Source organism: Teleopsis dalmanni, chromosome 1 (assembly GCF_002237135.1).
Source record: "Teleopsis dalmanni isolate 2A chromosome 1, ASM223713v2, whole genome shotgun sequence".
Lineage (NCBI taxonomy): Eukaryota > Metazoa > Arthropoda > Insecta > Diptera > Diopsidae > Teleopsis > Teleopsis dalmanni.
The window spans coordinates 228,265,785-228,282,504 of NC_051846.1; the positions used below are offsets into that span (position 1 = coordinate 228,265,785).

At 28.2% G+C, this 16,720-nt stretch overlaps 1 protein-coding gene across 3 annotated transcripts in view; it reads right to left on the reverse strand.

Moving 5' to 3' along the window:
* The window catches only part of LOC119672527 (calcium-binding mitochondrial carrier protein SCaMC-2), a 159,457-nt gene extending 143,827 nt beyond the window's left edge, over positions 1 to 15,630 (reverse strand). For 2 of the 3 annotated variants that reach the window (XM_038083589.1, XM_038083588.1), the window contains exons 1-4: positions 15,038 to 15,630; positions 9,936 to 10,062; positions 9,775 to 9,862; positions 9,600 to 9,711 (exon numbers count right to left, since the gene is read on the reverse strand). In XM_038083589.1, the coding sequence (XP_037939517.1) occupies positions 9,600 to 9,711; positions 9,775 to 9,862; positions 9,936 to 10,062; positions 15,038 to 15,556 (846 nt within the window). In that variant the 5' untranslated portion in view covers positions 15,557 to 15,630. Of the gene's footprint in view, positions 1 to 9,599; positions 9,712 to 9,774; positions 9,863 to 9,935; positions 10,063 to 15,037 lie in introns of those variants that run through there. The other variant, XM_038083592.1, reaches the window with a different exon arrangement.
* Positions 15,631 to 16,720: the final 1,090 nt, after the last annotated feature.

Consider the following 16,720-nt stretch of genomic DNA (forward strand, 5'->3'; position numbering starts at 1 on the left):
TTGAAGAACTCAACGGTAGGCAAGCGCAACGGCAAGGCTAAAAATATCTGATACTGAAGGTCGTCATTTAATGCAATGCAGTTCATATGAGTATAATTACTCTAAAAAATTTATAAAGCCAGTTTAAAAAATTGATATTTAAACGAAACAATATTAATTTGTGGTTAAATATATAATTAAAAATTTGCTATAATAACTAAATTCTTTACAGTTTTCCGTCTAACCCAATTGAACTGTTAAGACCTTCAAACTGCACTAAAATCCAAACTGGTGGTTGCCTAAAGATAATTTTATTGTTAACGAACATATTCAAAACCAAAATATTCAGAAACGAGCTCAATATCTCACACATTCCAAAAAGGACAATATTTATCCGATGTTCTTGAAACAAAAATAAAGATAGGCCCGATATATCGAAGAATCTTTTACGTTTACGCAAACGCATCCAAATACCGAATATCGACTTCACTAAACAATTTTTCAATTGAACTATTCGTATTCATAATCAAAGAAAATAATCAAGTTTACAAAACGGAGAGGATATACAAGATTATACACATTCGAACGATCAGATGAAATCAAGCAGCACTGTTCCTGAATGGTTGGGATAGCAGTAACAATCGATTATCGTTCAAAAGTTCGTAAGAGACACTCGCTTAATATTTCTGTGAGATAAAAGACGTCTTGCCTGTGTAACAGAAACTGTCCTTGCCCAATCGAAGTCAGGATATAGCAAGTATGTTAAACAATTACTTGTTACGATAAACACGTCCATATCCAATGTATGTTCCAGCTGCAGTTCTACTCTACATGACATCGTAACCATTCAGTTTTTATGACTCAGTGAGTACACAAACTTGAGCTCTGTTAATATGTGTAGGTGGCAAGATTCTTTATCCTGCACCCAGGTAATTTCAACACCCCTAACTATTTCGTCATCCTTACGAATACTTTATTACTTTATCCTTTATTACTTCCCCCATTTCACTCTAATATATAGTCTTTTGTAAACTTGCTTTCAGATTAAACTTTAGTTATAACAACAATATCTACAGTTAAGTTAGGTTAGGTTATACCTGCGATCCCAAAGAATCCACTAGGCCACAAACCCATTGTGTTATCATATCATATAATTAAAAACTCAGTGATTAGAAACATTTAAAACCTTTGGCAAAGCTTATAATGCTATTTAAGGTATCCAAGATCCTCAAAAAAGAAAGTCCCTAAAGTGGTAAGGCGACGTCGTGCAAGTGCTGGACAAAAACAAAGCAGATGGGAGGCACTTTCGTCGTCCTCTCCACAACTGCGACAGCTATGATTGAAAGAAAGATTTAATCTTTTCGCATAGTTACCTAAAATACAGTGACCTAAAATACTGTAAGTAAACCTACTACAAGACTAATATTCTCTAAGGGACATCTCAATGAGAGAGTGGAATTTTCTTTTATTGCAGTGTGACCAAATTGCATACAGATGCCTGCATATCGTTGAGAGTTCCCATGTTTTATTAAAAGAAGACACGGGAAGAACTCAGTGACAGCTTGCATGATGTCAACGATCTGCCCAGATTGTTTATGTGCTCTGAGTGGTTTTCTGAAGCATCCCGTCTGGCTAGCTCATCTGCTTTGCATTTGTCGAAAATATCCGTATGACCGGGAAACGTCTACAGTTGGCCTCTACAATTTTTTTTTTTTTGTATCTCAAGGTTAATATAAATTTCTACTGCGGAAAACCTGTGCTTGGTGCTCCAAACCCCTGGGCAACTAAATATTTCTGAAAAAATATTGAACGTTTCATCTTCATCCAAAGCACGCGTAAACCAACAAAGCCAGAGAAACAAGTTTCACTCTGTATTTCACATTTATTAGACGCAATGATCGATTCTCGCTTTGAAGATCAAGGTTTGCGCTAAAAAATACCAGGGTAACACCCTATAAAGAAAGGCCTACTTCACAAATGGAGGAAAATTCCGCGAGTTCCCAAGCTTGCACCATATAACTCGTTTGTTAATCGACTCTGAGTCATATAGAAAATTTGGAAATTAAATCTAATATAAAATAAGAAAATACATAGTTCAGAACTGTTGATGGTTAATTGGGTTACCCTTTATAATGAAATTTACATTATAGAAAAAGCTAATGACCTCAATAATATTATTTATAATACTAAATTCAAAATATTCTTTCCTTTTTTTATTCCATTAATTTTTTATGGTGAATATATCGATTCATTAATAAATTACAATAAAAATAAAGTCTTATTTTCTGTATCTTGTTTAAGTTCACGCTCCAAATGCACTTTTCTACCTTTGGAAAGAACTTATCGGACAATCGTTTTTATTGACAAAATTTATTAATAGAAAAGCGCAATGCAGTGGAAATATTTCCGAATTAAAAGTTCAAAAGCAAAATTAAATAAATTTTAATGAAATTTTTAAAGATGTTTTTCATAAAAAAATTTTATCTCAAGTGCAATATTATTGACTCAATATACACCTACCTATGGGCATTACATTAAAAATATATTTTTGCAAAATACAACTGACGTCCAGAAGAAATTGTTATCAAAGCACACGGTTTTTTTTTAATTTCTGAATGAAAATAATTTTAATAAGAACAATATTTTCAATCATTAAGTAAATAAGGCAATAAAATTGATGTTTCTAAGCCAATTTTAATAAAGACAGCACTTGAAGTAATAAAAACAAAGTAATTCATAAAGGCCAAAAGCTCAAAATTTTGTTTGAAATTTTCATGATTAAACGCTTGTCAACAAGTGTTCAAAACACAGATACTCACACGTATACATACACAAATGGAGACACCAATACAACTACAGAAAAATGGAGGCTCGTTTCGATGCTGATTGGTTGGTTAAGAAATGAAATTTACTGTGGATAATTCTATCAAAACAAAGCATCCACACAAACTGACAGCACTACGTACAAGTTTAGACAATTTAGACGGCACCCGTCCACACCGCACCCGTCTTTACTCTACCAAAGCAATCAAAACAAAACATAGACTGGTCAATAAATTTCACTCGGTATGACGTCGGCATAGGTTGAAATCTAGAGGACAGTGAAAGCGCGTGCAGAAATTATCTGCACCGTATCCGTGAAACTAAAAAAATTGTTGACTGTGAAAAAATAAATAAAATGTGTATTTAATTTTCAAAAAATATTCCCAACAACTTGTAAACAAAATGATTAAATTATAAGAAAATAACAATAAATTACGTACGAAAGTACAAAAAGCAATCCATCAATATTAGTTAAAGTGCAATTACACGCCCCCTGCACTTTGCACCTTGACGAAGCATAACAAACAATTTCATTCCAATTACCGATGTCGCATGTGACATCATTTATTTAAATTGTTTGTGTATCTTCGATGCTTTTTTCTTTTCTTTTTTTTTTTTTGTTTGTTTAGGAAATTATGAGGTGCAACAACATATCAAATGTCAGTCAAAAAGGGGCTTGACTCGCTTAAGTGGTGGTGGTCACTTAATTTAATTTAACGATTTAACGCACAAAAAATTTCAATTGATAAAAATATTGAAATGCGAAGAAAGCACCGAGTATAATTTGTGGGTCTGTTAAGGTCAATTGAAAAAAAAGAGGTGTGTTAACTACTATTAAGTATAGCCACGCTCTCTGACGCACTTTCCAGAATTAATTGGAGAAGTGTCACTTTAAATAAATTTTTAAAACTTTCAAAATTAAACCGATTTTTATATTTGCGTAGGGTTATATCCATTCTACATGCGATATAAGAAATGTAGTATCAAAAAGATAATATAAATTTTTTAAGTAGCGCAACAAGTTCGTTATTATGGATGATGAAATTTATTCTCAACATTGAGTCATGAAAAGTAAGAAGAGTATTGAATTAACAACAGAGAAATATTTCTGTATGATATAAAAGAGAAAATTCTTAAGAGAAAATGTTGAATTATATATAGAAAAAGTATAATTAATTATTGCAGTTTTTGTTAAAAAAATAGGATGATATATAGTACCTGAAATATAATAATTACCATTGTTAACTAAGTAATAATGGTAATTATTGTTAAGGTAATTGTTAAATAATAAGCCTATGTAGATATAATTACTTTAAAAGAATAGATATATTACGTACTATTAAAAGAATAAGAAGATATAGTGTAATTTAAATACACTAGTTATGATTATTAACTACTGAAGCTGCTTTTGTCTAAGCATATGCCTACTTTAAGGTGTGAGGTCTGAACATCAGATTCTAATTCCATATATATATAATTACTTTAGAAGCAAAGACATTTTACTTTTTGTTAAATAAGTAAGAAGCTATAAAGTAATTTAAATACACTAGTTATAATTATTAATTACTGAAGCTACTTTTGTCTAGACTTATGTTTACTTTAAGCTATAAGGTCTAAACATCAGATTCTAATTCCATATATATATAATTACTTTAGAAGAAAAGACATTTAACTTTTTGTTAAATGAGTAAGAAGCTATAAAGTAATTTAAATAGACTAGTTATGATTAATAACTACTTTTGTTTAGGATTATGTCTACTTCAAGATAAAAAGTCTGAACATCAGATTGTAATTCCATATGTATGGTATATAATTACTTAAGAAGAATAAACATTTCAAATTAATTGTTACGATTATAAACTACTTAAGCTACTTTTGTCTAGGCATGTTTCAAAGGTCAAAGGTCATTATTAAATTATAATCCCTTAAATTGTATATAAAATTATATTAGAAAAAGAGTTAGTATTTTCCTATATACTTTATTAATATAAGTAACATAAGTGCACTTATATTAAAAAATTATATAGGAAAATAATAATTTTAATATAATCACACACACACACAACATATATGATTATTATCCCATATATACCATAATTACATAAAGCGTATAATTAAAAATTTTTCATTATGAAATTATAATTAAATTATGGTTTGATTATATTGCAATTAAATATTATTAAGCCTTATTCCATAATTATAAGCAGATAAAAGCTTAGAGATATTGCATGATGTATTAAGTTATATCACTTAATGTGATATTACATATAAGTAGATCATAGTTCAAATCAAAATCTAGGTTGTTAATAAGTCCCTAAATTTCATAATTTTTTGGTTCGAAGCAGGAACAATCCATCTTTTTCTCACTCTACCTTCATCTAATCACATACTAGGTTAAAGTGGCGACCTTCTACTCAAATTTCAGCTGAAATTAAATAATGAGCCATTGTAATAACGTGGTCAGGTTAGTTCACTTTTACTTGAGTGGGGGGTCGTATCTTTCAGCTTTGTCCATACACAAACCAGAAGAATTCCCAAATGAATTACAATCTTGAACATACAAACAACACTGAAAAGTACGATTCTCCCACTCAAGTGAAAATAAACCAAACTGATAAGTCTATAAACTTAGTCAAACCCTAACTTTGCACGATAACAGATCTGTCAGGGTAACAGATGGGTAAGAAAAAGGGCTTGAATTTTCGCCTAGCAAATGATAAACACTCACATAAGGTGGAATACAGTTTCCGCTTCATCCACAGAGTCACAACTCCAACAAAAGCTATTATATGGCAAGCCCAGTCTCATAAGCATGTCTTTCTAGTATGCAGTGGCCAGTCAATATCGATTACTTAATGCTGAGCGAGTTACGATTTGAAGCAGAAAACGGTGAGTTTTTTAACCAGTTTCGACCAGGCCGATCTTGACATTTGTAAGGAAGGTTTCATAAGTGTATGACCGGGTCTATCGTTTACATAGCAGATCAAAAACTGCTAATCAGTGAAATTAGTTGAAATAACAATATGTTGGGTAACTAAAAGTTTTTTCTTGCATTATTAATTTCATTAACAATCATTTTATTAAAAAAGCAGCAGTTCAATCTCATCTAATCATTACATTATATTGTGCGAAAAATCTATTTCTTTCAGCATAACCTCTTATTATAAATTCGCATTGCCGTAGTGATTACATAAATCGCATACACAATATTAATATAGTATTTAACTGCAGCAGTTATTATATTATAATAGTATTTAAAAAACTTTATAATATGCCTTGATCCACTCTCTTAAACATTATTACGAATTAAATATTATAGTTTTTTTTTTTGTAAAGTTTTTATAAAGGGAAATTTGTAGAAATTCAAATTTCACTCTAAAAACCATCTCCTCTATATTTGTGTTGCTTATCTAATTTTATATTATTATTATTATTTATTATTATTATTATTTATTATTATTATTATTTATTATTATTATTATTTATTATTATTATTATTTATTATTTTTCAAACTAATGTTGTAGGTATGTAATATCCTGGTCAGTATTTTTATTGCAGCATGATTATACATGAGATCCTATTATCTATACATCTATCTATCTATCTATCTATACATGGGCCACTACTTACTGTCTTTACCATCTTTTTCGGGTATAAGATATGAATATAGCACTACCAAATTACACTACGAAATTTAGAACTATATATATTGATATTGTGTATATATATAATTTTTTATAATTTGTATTTCGAAAGTTTAGTTTCCAATTCTTCATTCTTTATCATTTCTCTATTAATAAGCACTACTTTAATTTTGTTTCCACTATAATATATTTTACTTTTTGGACTCAATAAATGTACAAGACCAGAAAATAAACTTCATTGACATTAAAGTTAGATTCTGAAATAGTCTTATCTGCTCTTCATACAACGAACTACAGTCTTTTTGTACAATCGGAAATTTACCTAGATACATTATAAATATTTAATATTAATTATTTAATATTTTTTACAATAAAAGTATCGACCTTCTGTAAGAATAATTAAAAACTCTAAGGAGAATACAATAATATATGAATTCGTCGCGGTCATGGAACTATAGACCTTATATACGCATAAGTTCAATGTCCCAGTTGTTAATATATAGGACTACAATAACTGCAACTTTCAAAAATGTTGATAAACATTAATAAAAATAATGATTATTTGTTTAAAAAAAATAAAATTCAGGCATTGCACATAAAACAGTTATACAAACAATACCTACAAGCATGTGAACTACAGAATTTTATGTTTAATTTAAATTTTATGTGAAAATATATTCATTAAATTTAATTTAATGAAAATGTGGTTGTGCTTTATATTGCAGTTTTAAAATATGTAAACGGCAATTTGCTTTCATTGCACCTAAGTACATTAAATTAAATTGTTTATATAGTAGTAAATTTTCTAGAATAATAAAACAACAAAATAGTTAATTTTAATAATCTTACAAATAGTAAATAAGTTAATAAAAATTTACTATCAATAAATCAAGTGAATGACAGTTACAAGACTCATCAAATAGTATAAATAAATTAAATTTTGTATGAATATCAGAATTAGTAGACAAATTTATTTTGTATATATTATGAATAATAATATTTAAATATATATGTAATAATAATATATACATATAATATATAATATATATAAATAATAACATATAAATAATAATATATAAATAATAATATAAAAATAATAATATATAAATAATAATGTAAAAATAATAACATATAAATAATAATATAAAAATAATAATATATAAATAATAACATATAAATAATAACATATAAATAATAATATAAAAATAATAATATTTAAATAATAATATATAAACAACAATATATAAAATATCGATAAAATATCTAACGTAAAGATTTTGTAAATATTAATTGGGCTTGTTCTCTAAAACTACGTCTTTTTGTAAAAATTTTATTTTTAAGAATGGCTGAAGACGGATTGATGCCGTGCATATATATTTAAACAATGAAAGAAATTTAAGCGAAAAAAATGATTCCCTAAAACAACACTTAAAATGCTCTACGAATTTACTATGGAAAGCTTAAAACTTCTAAACTTTTAGAGAAATAATACACACCACGCCAAAACCACAATTTGACATTATATAAAAAACCTATTGGGAACATAAAAATAATGAGAAAAAAATAACTTTCAAGAGAAAATAACTGAACTACTCTACTACGTACTAAAATATATCTAAAATATTCCACAAATATGTGTTAGTTAAGACTTAAGCGAACGTCGTGGCAGCTGAGACTAGTTCCAAAGCTTCACTAAAGCGTCGACTATCGACTCGCTATCGACGATCAAATGCCATTCGACACCTTCCAAAGGAACTTCAGAAGCAGGCCCCAACGGGATACAACAACAAGTATCCCGCTGGGTATTTGCTATTTCTTTGTTTAATATATTCATACGATTTAAAGAATTTTTTGATATTACGAATGTAGTCTATTCGCAAGAAATCATTCGTTCAATAAAGTGTTTACAGTACTTACAAACTCAAGATTTAATTTGAAGTTTGAAAACAGACTATAAAAATTGTTTGTATAAATTATTTGCATACATTAGTAATCACTTTAAAATACTTAAAGCCAGAAGCACAATTATAAGATCAAATAAAAGTATGAATCGCGCTATGATTCAGCATCGAAAAAATTTCAAGATAATCAAATTGTTCATTTATAAAAATTATTATGATTATGAACAGAGCTTAAAATCTTTACACCTAAACATATGCAGTGCTCTATTTAGTAATACTATAGAAATTTAAATTATATTTTATTTAATATAAAATTTATTTATATGTAAATTAATATAAATAGAGAACAACAATAAATTGTTTAACTTTTATTACCGTGTCCACGATATTCTCTGACAATACCATTTCAAGTTGAAATAAAAATGATACTAAAACATAAAACTGAACTACAAATTTAAATACATGAATGTAAATTAAAAAATTTAAATAAACATTTCGGATTATCAGAAGCAACTGTTTTCTGGAACAGAAAAGCAATCAACACAATTTTAGTCATCAAATGTCATATGCATTTAATATGAAAATCTGTCCAGACCGCACATTATTATACTGAGATACTTATCAACACTTCGCTTACAAATTAAAAAAGCATATAATTGTATTGAATTTAAAACAAATCAGTGAAAAACTGCTCAATTGAAGTTTGAGGAATCATAAATGAATAATAAATAAATAAAACAAAAAACTCTAATTATAATTCTTAATGTTTCAAATGTGTGAGGAAGGAGGATAATGGCTAAGCTATTAAACAATTGCATATAAATATCTCAAAAAGTACCTTTAAATCTTCCTCTATTAGTCATAATTTGTGTATAGCGGAAAACTTGATTTATTAGCAAAAATAAATTGAGAAAGGGTTTTATTTTTTTTTAATGGAGAAGTATATATAGGTAATTATGAATATGCAATAATAAATATTTTATTATATATACAGGATTAACAATAGATTAAAAAGCTCAATACAAATATATGGAATAAAGTTAAAAATAATCTTTAAAGTCTATTAAAAACTAACTTAATTGAATGAATAAAATATTTTAAAAATATATATATGTATATATATTATTATAAGTAGTATTAGTAAAGTAATAAAAATATTGCAACATTTATACAAAACTAAATAAATGTCATAGCAAAAATATAACATTACTAGTTCTAGTCCAACTCTATATTATTTACGAGTTTACTTACAGTAGAGTGCCGCCAAAATACTATTAAATCGTGTATATTTGTGGATGGTGCCAACAACAGAAAATCTCGCCATTCGTTAAAACTAATATTTAAACTACCGTCCTGATCCATTCTATAAAATAGAGAAAACACATTAATCAGATGCTTTATATCTTATAGATAGATAATAAAAAACCTTGATAGAAGTTTTTTCGCTTCACTTTGGTCAACTTCAATACCTAAGTCCTTAAAAGCTGATATCAGCTCCTCCAAATCAACTTTGCCTATTATGGAAGATACAATAATTATTTATTAATATTTATTTTTTACTAATCTCCATTTTATAGTCGAACTTACCATCTTTATTCTTGTCCAAGTGGGAGAATTGTAGCCGTAAGTTCTTTTCATGTTCTCTAACGTAATGTACAAATTCCGCAAGACCCACGTCTCCACTTTGAGTTTTGTCCGAATGTTCCAGAAATTTCTGTAAAATAAAAAATTTAATTTTTAATTTCAAACTTTTAAAATAATTTTTAAAAATTGAAAATTTATTTCACATTTTTATAAATAGCAGAAATAGCACTTTAAAAAGCAGCTTAAATAATTTCGGTACACCAGGCGTCAATTTGTCTGTGTTTTTATTGACAATTGTGTAAGCATTTCAAAGGATAATCCTTTTGCGTTGTCCTTCAAGTGTTTGCCAAATAATTTGAACCATATAATTTTATTGCCTTCAAATTGTTATTATCACGCAAACAGCACAAAATGTCTCTACAAAATGTAAATTTATTCGGCGATAACCGCTTTACATTTGCTGACCTACATTTTTGTAAGGAAGGAATTTGTGTAGACAGTTTTGAATATTTAAATGGTGAAATAAAAAAACATTAGGAATATATGAATAAAATCCTTATGAATTATAAACTGTTTGTATCATTATCATCTTACCATTATAATTAGTGCTGAACCATTACGTTCACATAACGACGATATTATGCAGTTATAAATATTTAAATAATGTAATTGGTCTCATTATTCGTAAAGTAGGTCCATCCCTGTTTTATATCTAGCAATAGTTTTTTTTTCACTTACAGTATCTACTTTATCGTTATTTCCTATACGATATGTATCATTCTCCAAAAGCATTGGAGTAAATATTACCCTGAGAAATATACATTCAAAACATGTTTCATGTTTTTGATTCCTTAAAATCAAAGTTATAGGCAAGGCCAAAAAATATCTAAACGACCACAAAAGAAAATTGAAACTTGTATCGAAATCAAAATGAAAGATATATGTAAACGATAGAATTTCTCGATGGACATACGTACCTCTAGAAGACAAAAACCATAAAAAAATAGAGAAATATATGTTCGATAATTAACTAAAAAATACTCTGTTAATGTTATGATAAGGAATAAGGCAATAACATACTTCGAATATATGTACTTGTATACCTACTATTAGGAAGCTGGTCAAACCATATACCATACTTATATATACTTAAAATTAAAATTCAAAAGACAAAATACTAGCAGACGGTACCATAGAAGCTGAATTCATAGTATCAAGTTTCCAAAAATCTGTTGAAATGAGAAATACCGCAATTTAGGCAACGGTTTAGAGAATGTTTACGGCAGGGGTACCTCAAACTTCGGCAAACATATTTTCTCAGACAGTCAAGCAGCTCTAATATATCTAATTTCATTTACAATTTAGACAAAGTTGAATGTTTTGAAAATCCTCAACCCTTATCTAGCAAAAACTCTGTAAGTTCAACGTGTATATCAGCTCATGAGGTTCACAAAGAATATGAAAATAAGCTTAACGCAGGCAATCTCTATTTAGTTCCAACCCACTACCGTCCAGTTAAATATTTTTGCTTTTAAAAATCAATAGCTTTAAAGAGTCTTGCGTAGCTGGTAACCGCAGAAAATATTGAATATCAATGTGAGGACTAGGACAAGCCTCTCTAGAGCAACAAAATGAATTCAGGAATGAGATGAGAAATGAGATTGCATAGAATATCAAATTGCAATATAGCTAGAGAAAGAAAATAAATTCAGAAACGGAAATGAAATTGGACAGAATAGCAAATAGTAATATAGCACGCGAATCACTGGGGTCAAACTCGCACAGACGTCTATATAAACCGGCCCTGACTTGAAAGAGTCCGGTTGAACTCTGCCTATTCCCATAGCAGAGTACAAATAAAACTGTTTACAAACGCTCTTTGTACTACCTAAGATGACAGAATTATATACATAATTGCAACAATAGTTTTAAAAATAATTTAATTTACAGAAAGGAAGAACACAACTTTAATGTCTTCAGGAAGGCTTAATAGGTTATGTGAAATGATGCTAAACTAATTAAAAGTTACTCAAACTCTTAATATCATTTACAAAAATAGATAATAGGATGATTGTTATAGGCCGTATCACAATGTGCAGGAAAGAGTAACGCATTACTATTTACATATTGGTATTAGATACGTAACCAATTACATTTGAACTGGAATTTTAAATACGATAGATTTAGTTTTAAATAAACAAACAGTAGTAATGATATTAGCCCATAATCCAGACCTACATTCATTTTAAATACAATATCCATAACATAAAACTTTAAGTTATACACAAAATGTAATGCTACTTTCATTATCCATGACTTGAAGAAGTAGGAATATCTCAACATTTTTTAATTGTTACGAAAACTCAAATTTTCGAGTAAGTTTCGAGACGTAATTTGGTTAATTTTATTCTAGTACAAAGTCTGTCTGGCACTTCTTCTGGCTTCTCTGGTTCGATGATATTCGATTTTGGTGTGAATGAGGCACAAAAATGACGTGTACATCGAGAAGCGAATGTATAATTTTCTATTTGTACTTTGCGCTTTCAGATAAAAAATTAATTGTTTTTTCTTCTCAAATTTGTTGTGCTCATTTTAAGCGAATTTAGTTGAGGCTCCGTGGAGAACATTAGTCAAGTTCACTTTGCATCACATTAGATACAATATACTATATATGCTATGTATGCAAATTTTATTGTCGCTGAGGAAAGTAAATATATATCAACAGACTTAGTTAGTTGGACATACTATATATCTGAGTATATAAATAAAATTAGTGAAATAAAAATTGCAAAGTAATTTTTGTTAATTTATAAAAATAATCCTCATTTAGAAAATATATTTATAATAGCTATATGACAGTATTTTTAACTTTATTTGAGATTGCTTTTTCGCAAAAACAAAACAAAAACTATATTTATATTTAATGAAATCCAAAACTTTATAAACAATACATACGAAAATATCTGAGCATATTTGTTCCTCATCTTTGTAAATACAACAACTGTGTAAAGCCTTTTAATGTTCGCACAAAAATTGATGGACTAGTTTGTATACAAATAATCAGATAAACAAACTTATATACAGAGATATGTATAAACAAACAACAATTCTTCTTCTTCAATAAATAAAGAGTACGTATTACAGAGTCTACTCCAATACATCTTTCAATGATTTACATATATATCATAACAATTTTACAATATTGATTTTTGAATGGGTCTGGCTTTTATTAAAGAACAAGCTCTGATTGAAATGGGTGTCGTACTGAGCCTGTTGCGAAGAGAAGAAAAATTGTTCTTATATTTTCCACTTGGCGACATTATTTATCTATAGCTTAACTCTTTTGTTAGAGATGTCAAATATTCAAAAATATATAATTGCAAAAGAAGAAAAAATAAGAAATAATTTTATTTTTATATTCCGGTTGTTTATAAAATCATTAAACTATAACAAAAACAAGATATCATGGACTAGGAATACTTGACAAAAGAAGGGTAATAAGAAAAGAATATCTAGAAATATCTAGAAATATCTATCTAAGTTTCAACAAAACTGATTCTTATATTTCTAAAGATTTTATTAATTGCCTTGTAATCCGTTTAATAATATTTTGAATTTTAAATCGCATCTTATAATGTAAATATATTATGCCTTGATGCTATTTTACGTATAGTTAATATTTTTTAAAGGGTTTCTAATGATATAACAATTCTTTAATTTCCTATGTATGTCTCAAATGAAGGTCTAATCTTCATTCTACGGAAGGTTTAATCCGTTTTCATGCCTCGTTGCATATTAAAGTGATAAGATTCATTACATTACGCCATAGCCAAATTTTAATATTACTTCAATCAGTTTTTCTGTCGTCTCCCATATATGTAACTACTCTATTTACTTGCATTGTGTCCAACAAAATTAATTGGTTTAAAAAGGTTGGGAACTCAGCAGGTTTTCCCACAAAAAAGGGAGCTTTGACTTCATCCTAGTCATTGAAATGACTAGAGAAATGACCGGCTTGATCTGGATTAGCTTTAATTAAAATCCCATACAATTTTAATCTATTCATGTTCCCAAACTCCTTCCTTTCACACTTACCCAATTATATACTAATCTATGTGTTCGTATCTGTTATTTCAAATATACTATAGATCTCAATGAGTAATCACAACTAAAACAACAGCAAATGAGCGGACTATCCTAATCTAATCGATGTATTCGTATTTGTTAATTGCAGTATAGATCTCCATGGGTTATCTACATGGGTTATCACAACAACAAACACAAACGAGGGAACTATCAGTGTTACGACGCAAAATGACATAGGTATATATGATCGTTAAGTGAAATGAACTATTTGTAGTATAAAAATAAGGGTTGGCAATGATTTGGAAGTTTTAACACATCATAATAAATCAGAAGAAATTCGTTATGTTACAAATCAAGAATTATATAACAAAATTTTAGAAATTCATTGCAACGAATAATTAATATTTCACACTAACAACTTAAATTAAAACTATATTCCTATAATACACAAGACAATACCTTTTATAAAGTAAAGTTATTTTGTTGTTTTAGGATTTTAGTATATTTTCTATACGTGTTTCGGCAAATACGCTTTTACCCTTTTTTGTTGGAAATTGGTTTTTTAGTTGAACATAGTTTTTGCATTTGTATTGTTGCTTTCTTGTACCCTTTCATGCATACACTACAGAACGGAAAATAAATTTCGAAGTTTTTACTATATAATATGATTTTGTTCACTGATCTTTCTTAGAGAGATAGATTATAATAGCAGTACTTTGACATTAGTTTAAATCCTACTGATCCCCCAATCTGATTTTCTAATAATCCCCTCCCCTTTTACACAACCATTTCCTATTCACATCATAACCCATATCTTCGAAAAGTAATTCTTTTAATGTCATCTGCTTTACAGATTTCTGCGGACTAAAATAACAATATAACAGCAATCTCGAAAATGCCCAAAGGCTCAGAAACATGGCTTGAAAATTTTTGTAGTCAACTTTTAAAGACTTTAAATTTTGGAAAAATCTTCTACGAATATTTTATGATAAAATCACTTCTTTTTTGGATTAACATACCTCAGCGTACACACTCGAAAGTCCAAACTCTCGCAATGCTTCAGACAAATCATGTATATCGATTCTGCCATCGCCGTCGCGATCGAGACTCTTGAAGAGCTTCTCCAATCGTTCTTCATCTTCATGTGGCAATTCACTAGGCAATTGTGTATGACTACTACTGCTTGAATTATTATTTAGAAATTTTTGGAAAGATGAAACATTCGGCGCCAGTTGGGCTATAGTTGAGCTCTTTAAGGTTAATTGCTGATTTTGATTACTTGAATTTTCTGGTTCAGTATTTAAAACACTTGTTATTGGTATTAATTTATGTTGAGATGGAGTTGCTGAAAGAGGAACATTTTGTGAAGTATTTGCATTATCTGTCGTAGTATTTGTTTTAACTATTGTCACTTTATTAGATGAAGACGAATCAGTTGCGAAATCAGCTTCACCGCTTAAGCTATTCCATTCAGTATTTTCCGTTGTTGTTGTTGTAGTTTTAGCACTCTTCTTGCTCAGTTCTACTTTATTAACCATTCTAAATACTTAATTTGTGCTTATTTAAATTTTGTCTTTCTCTCTTCTCGTTAACAATTATTTAGAAAAAAAAAATTGTATATATATAAGAAAATATATATATATATATATATATATATATTATATATATATTAATTTAGTATGCACTTTAATTTATACTATCTCAAATAGTTTTCACTAAACAATTTTGTAACTTTCTTTTTTTTCCGATTGTTGAGTACGTATCTATGGTCTCATTATAGTTGTCTCTGGGCACATCCGTAGGATTTTTGAAAAGACCAACACTTTCACTGATAAATTTCTTCCAATATTTTTGTGATTTTTTTCGAATTCTTGTCGGGAAGCGTACGAAAAACACTAAATTGTGTTTTTCACACACGAGTTTTACTTTGCGGTCGGTCTTTCTCTGGTGTGTTGTTCTTACTTTCGCACAAATTTATCGAAATAATTCCAATACAAATCTAAAAATATAATTAGGAGAAATAATTTTAAAAAAAGTATAAACAATTTTTGTATTTTTTTTTTTTTTTTTGCAAAAATCTAATGTTCTGTTTATTTTACTATAAAAAATTTAATGGATTTCTGCTGTACACCAAACACCAAGAAAACTGATTACAGAGAGATAAAATAATTTTATTTAAAGGTTTGTTATATTATCAAAAATTTATTTTTTTTTAAATTATTTAAAATGGATCATTGATTCGATTTCCGACTGTAGAAGATATGATAATGAATTATAATACATTTCGATAGAAACCTTCAAAAAATCTAAGTAAAAAAAAAGTAAAAGCTTCAAAGGTAAAAATAACTAAATCAGCTATGAACTCGACATATTTCGCATGATAAGGTAAAGCAAATTTCTTTTATAATTTAGATATAAAAAACATTGGATGAAATAATAAGTGGAGCTAGAAAAATATAGAGGACGAAACTTCATAAGGTAGTGAGTGTAAAAAGGGGAATTCATTTATTAGAACTACCGTACGTGGATATATATGACTTTTTGTGCTCATCACTTTATTAACTTTTGTAAATGAAAAATGAAAGTGAAAATAAAAAATATGAATGTCTATTTTCATTCCACTGTTAAAATATACAATAATACGAAATATATCTATTTCTACAGTAATTATATTTAAAGTTTTTTTTACTATTTCACAGTAC